At 33.1% G+C, this 5111-nt stretch overlaps 1 protein-coding gene across 1 annotated transcript in view; it reads left to right on the plus strand.

Annotated features, from left to right (window-relative positions):
- Window positions 1–130: 130 nt before the first annotated feature.
- The window catches only part of LOC144973309 (uncharacterized), a gene marked incomplete in the record, with an annotated part of 8216 nt that continues 3235 nt past the window's right edge, over window positions 131–5111 (plus strand). The window contains 4 exon segments of the mRNA XM_078915584.1: window positions 131–188; window positions 1197–1300; window positions 2394–2449; window positions 4498–4610. Of these exon segments, the coding sequence (XP_078771710.1) occupies window positions 159–188; window positions 1197–1300; window positions 2394–2449; window positions 4498–4610 (303 nt within the window).

Consider the following 5111-nt stretch of genomic DNA (forward strand, 5'->3'; position numbering starts at 1 on the left):
GTACGTATTGCTGAAATGCAAGAGTGTGAGTGTGTGATGATGATTCAACGGGTATGGTGTGTATGCATCTGAAGGCGCTCCTTAAAAAGCGATATTAAAAAATGACTTTGAGACTGAGATAACCGGAAGTTTACTACTCCGTAACTGATGAAAACAACATGATCAATTCGCTCAAGATTGGACTTGGGGTTTGTCTAACTCAAAGCGCCTCTGAAACCAAAACCCCTTTTCATGCAGTTAGATCTGTAAAGTGATACTATGTTTTTAAAAATGAGAACTTGAGGCTGAGATTTACAACAACAGCAAGCAAGTCATTTAATGAATTTTGGGGAGAAATTCCATTATCATTTTTTGGAGGCTCTCTCTAGTCTCTAGAATCTAACTTCTGAATCTTCTCTTAACTTTTTAACTAAGGCTTCTTTTCCATCCACAATTTTCAGGGAAATTGAAATACTCCTACTCATTCGCATTCTACATCTAATTATATTATTAATTACCATACCAGGAAATCAGAGATGAAATATGCTCAGGCTCTAGGTGATTTCTCATTCCAAGTTTTGTTATAACTCCAACGACACTTTTCTCTCTCACCTTTTACTAGTGGACATCTCTATTCTTCACACGTGCTTTATCCTCACCCCATTCCCCCTCCTTATCCTCTCTTTACTTTCACTTTCATGTAAAAAAAAATTAATATGTGTCCATTGGAACAAAATTGTTTCTCTTCAATGAGGCTTCAGCTTTCATTTTTTTAAAAATAATGACATGAGATGTACCCTATCTGAATCATTTAAAACTGAACCATTTGTTTTATATGAAAGAAGATTTCTTCACAGCTTACACTGGAACATTATTTTGTCGTCTCACCTCACTGCAGTCTACAACAAGTCAGCTCACTACTTTAAATAAACACTACATGATTGTTCCTTTCTTTTTTTTTTTTTTTTTTTTTTTGTTCTATTTGTTTTAGAGACTAGTCAAACTTGGAATATGTTCTAAGGTCATCACTGCATAACTAGCTAACATTATGAAAGTGAAGGGAAGGGGATGTTGCTCATTGATCTTTATTCTAATTGGTTAGGTCACTCAGAATGTTACTGGGCCTAATGAAATAAGTATATTTCATCATTAGATTACATATCTTTCAATGTGTATGTTTTATTTTTATATCTTATTATGTTTCAATTTCATTTTAGGAGACCATGGACAAGTTCTTGGTAGATATGATTGCCCACGTTGAAAGGCAGTATTTTGAGATTGAAAAAGAATGTTTCATACTACGGAAACTGTTGAAGCCCTGGTAAATCTTTAAAAAATCAAATATATAATATATATATATATATATATATATATATATATATATATATATATATATATATATATATATATATATATATATATATATTATATATACATATACATACGAGTATGGTTTTATCGAAAATGGTTTCACATTCCTTCCTTGAATTAATTTTACCTTGAAAATGGTTTCCTCAATCTAATTTCAGCCTGCCAACTTTTAAACAATTTTAGTTAATTATATTTTTAAGATTCATCTGGTGATTTCGACTATTGATTATTTTTTTGTGACAGTGACAGCTATGTATGTGTTTTGCATTTGTACTTACAGTGGCAGCATAACATTGCAGGTGCAGTGCAGATACACACGGCCACACACACACACACCCCATCTCCATTTCACATAACCGACACCTCTCTTATTCTTATTATGTCGCCATTGGTTTGAATTTCAATGGCACGCACCATTATTTGTTAATGGTTGACTACAATAGTAAATAAATTCTTTGTTGCAGTAATTCCCCCAACCCCATTCCTTGCCCATTGCATTCCTCAACACAGCGGCACCAGTTACTTGTTTGAAATTTCAAAGGCAGGAGTTAAAAAATCATCAGTGATTTACAACAGTGCTACATATAATGGGGTAAAATATTGAGAGAGTTTTGATTCTGGAAAATGTGGGCAGGGAGGTACTTGCTGTGTCTTCTATCCCCCGGTATCTGTTTTCCAATTGTCTTTGTCTTGGAATGAAATTGCTTAGTTTTGTCCTCAAACTGAGTATACTGATAGTGTGCTCTTGAAATCTACATCTGTTCCTTATTTGAACTAATTCCCCTTTGTCTTACTTTTTACTCAAGTTCTATTAATTGTACCTCTAGAATGTTTTTACTATCCAATTTCCTTCATTTTTACTGGCGCTGATATGACCTAAATGTGTTGCAATCACTTTAAAAGCCTTGTCACATATTATTATTATTATTATTATTATTATTATTATTATTATTATTATTATTATTATTATTATTATTATTATTATTATTGTCATTGTTATAATTATTATTGTTGTTGTTTTTTGTTCGTTATATTCTCTAAAGGCCAAAGAAGAAGCAAGTGGATCAGGAAAAATCGATTCAAGCAGTCAAAACAAGTGGTAAGATTACTTATTGTTAATTGACTTTAACCCTGCAATTTTATAATTGATTTTAGATTAAACCACCCAGTTGTAGCATATGGCGCCTGGTTACTCTGTGTTTTATTCAGTTTTATCCAAAGACAGCGTAATATTACATTTAAGTCTGGTATCTGCGAGAAAACATGTTCATGATAAAGGCTTTTTGATATTAATGATTTAATCAATTATTTCAATTATTGCATTAACATGCATTGGCTTTTAAAAAAGTATTAGTTCATGTGTGAATCCTTCATTAGATACAGGTTGAAATTAAATTTCCTCCGAAAAATCAATCACAATGACACCTGTTCAGTCATTTTATTGTTGTCATGCACCAAAGGCTTCCTTCTTAAGAAAGATCCAGCTCTTTGTATGACCGTATGCATTCTCTTTATGTTGTCAAGGAAGGCTTATTTTTTTGAGATAATTTTTACTTGTGTATTTTTTTTATGCTATCTCTAGCACTGCTTCATATTCACCTTTTAAGATCTTTATATATAGTGGAATGTAATGGACTCAATTGCACAAGTGTTTCCCAATCAATTGTTTGTCTTATGAAACATTGTAAACTTTAGATTTATCTGTAGTTATCATCTGCTGGATGATTTCCAGTTCATCTCTCATCCCAAGCTTAAATTGTTATTAGATACAGATATTTATAAATAGATTTGGAAGTTTTCTATTCTAGGTTATGCTTGAACATATATATTGTGAACATGAGAGTTTGACAGATAGATTGGGAAAGAAATCAACTTATGCAAAGCAGCAAATGATTGACTTTTTTAAGGCTTCTCTGTCCACCTAGCAATGGTAAAATCTACTCTTTTTTGGAGGGGGAGTGGGAGAAATTTTATAATACCATGCAGCCAGTGACATTGTTTGGATCAGAAAAAAAATGTTGTTTTAGGGAGTTGTTGTTGTAGCAGAGCAACCAATTATGGTACAAGGGTGGTTAAATCACTCAACCCTAACACCGACTATACTCGTGGTTTACCTGAGTTACTTTTACCCATGCCTATTTATTACATTTTTCTGAGACAAATTATAGTTGAATAAAACTATGTGCATGCTCATTTTTAATACATTTTTTCCAATTTTGAAAAACAGCAAAAGTCAATAGGATTGAGTGGGTTAAAGTGCTTGACTATAGCTGTCTTTTTCCAGCCATCTACAACGGCATTTTCCAGTAAAGCAGGCTACCTTAAAAATAATGCCATGTGGCATGTTGAAATGACAGAAACTCGTCACATCTAGCTTGTCAACAATAATTTTTGCCTGTCCTATTATGATTGGCCATTACATTGGTGTGTTGATCGCTGAAGTCTGCTTGAACTATGTCACCACAGCTGCATCATCATCAGGATTTGTCGACAGTAACTGCTTTTTTCTATGTGGTTCAAAACCATTCTGTTTGATTTTATCTGGTTCTTGATGAAATTATAATGGCGAATCCCGAGGCCTATTCTATAGGTGAGGCATAGCAAGACAAAATGCTAGCTTAAATGGTGTTGTGAGTTGCAGAAGCGTTCACTAGCTGGTCGACTACCATGGCACTCGCTCATGTGCCAAAAGTATCATAGTCTGTGCATTTCTTTTCTGCTTGGTAGAAGTAGGAATGGACGTCCTTTTTTTATTCACATGCATGATCAACAGTTAGATGTAATGATAGCAGGTTGATAGCATAATATCTTGTAACTGAGGGTTGTTTTAGTGTTGAGGAGTGTTCACTAGCTAGTGGAATGGTAATTGAATGCTTGTTCAATGCAAAGCGCCAGCTCAGATAACAAATTCAACTTCATTGTTTACCTGATTCTAAAGGGTTACTTTACTAATATTTGATATTTTATTATATAGTAATTACCTTTCAATAACCAAAGAAACATCCACGCTTATGATTTCTAATTTCCATAGATGAAGTAAAATATACTGGCTATTCACCAATATGTTATAATAAAATACAATTGACAGTAGGATAATAACTTATTCATGACTTCAAAAACTATAATATGAATGCATTTTTTTTTTAGATGACCACGACAGAAAAGAAAAGAGCAGTCTAACTCCAAGGGAAAAAGAAGCCCTTGAAGAAATGGATCGTTTACTTTATAAAGCACAAAAAGTGATCAAAATTAAGGAGAAGGTAAATTAAAAACAATATAATGAAATGTAATGGGCAGCTTTGATTGTCCATGAACTATGATAGGGATAAAATTCACTTACTGAAACCTGTCAAAATAGTATTTTGATGTTTAAAGTTTTGTTACTGTAAAGCTTTATATGAAGCAATACAAATTGATATCAGTAGCTGACTCTATTCTCCCTATCAGACAGACCCATTGTTTTAATCAGATACTGTATTGTCCCTATTAGACACACCCTAGCCTTTTGATTAATTGCTTTTTTTCCTTGTTACTTAAAAAAATAAATGACCAGATAGATAAATAAATTGGCGTAACAGAAATAAGAATTTTAAAAAAGACACAAAATACATAAAGTCTACCTGGGAATATATGAGCAAGTGTATGTGGCTTAAGTGTGACTTAAGGTTGCAAGACATACTGCGCTCTTAACTGCCCACCCCCACTCCTCCTTTCCCTCTCCCCGTTTACACTTAATACCATGACCAATACAAGAGCATTGT

The sequence above is a fragment of the Berghia stephanieae genome, chromosome 5, assembly GCF_034508935.2.
Source record: "Berghia stephanieae isolate SIO BIC M18660-M18661 chromosome 5, UCSD_Bste_1.3, whole genome shotgun sequence".
Classification (NCBI taxonomy): domain Eukaryota; kingdom Metazoa; phylum Mollusca; class Gastropoda; order Nudibranchia; family Aeolidiidae; genus Berghia; species Berghia stephanieae.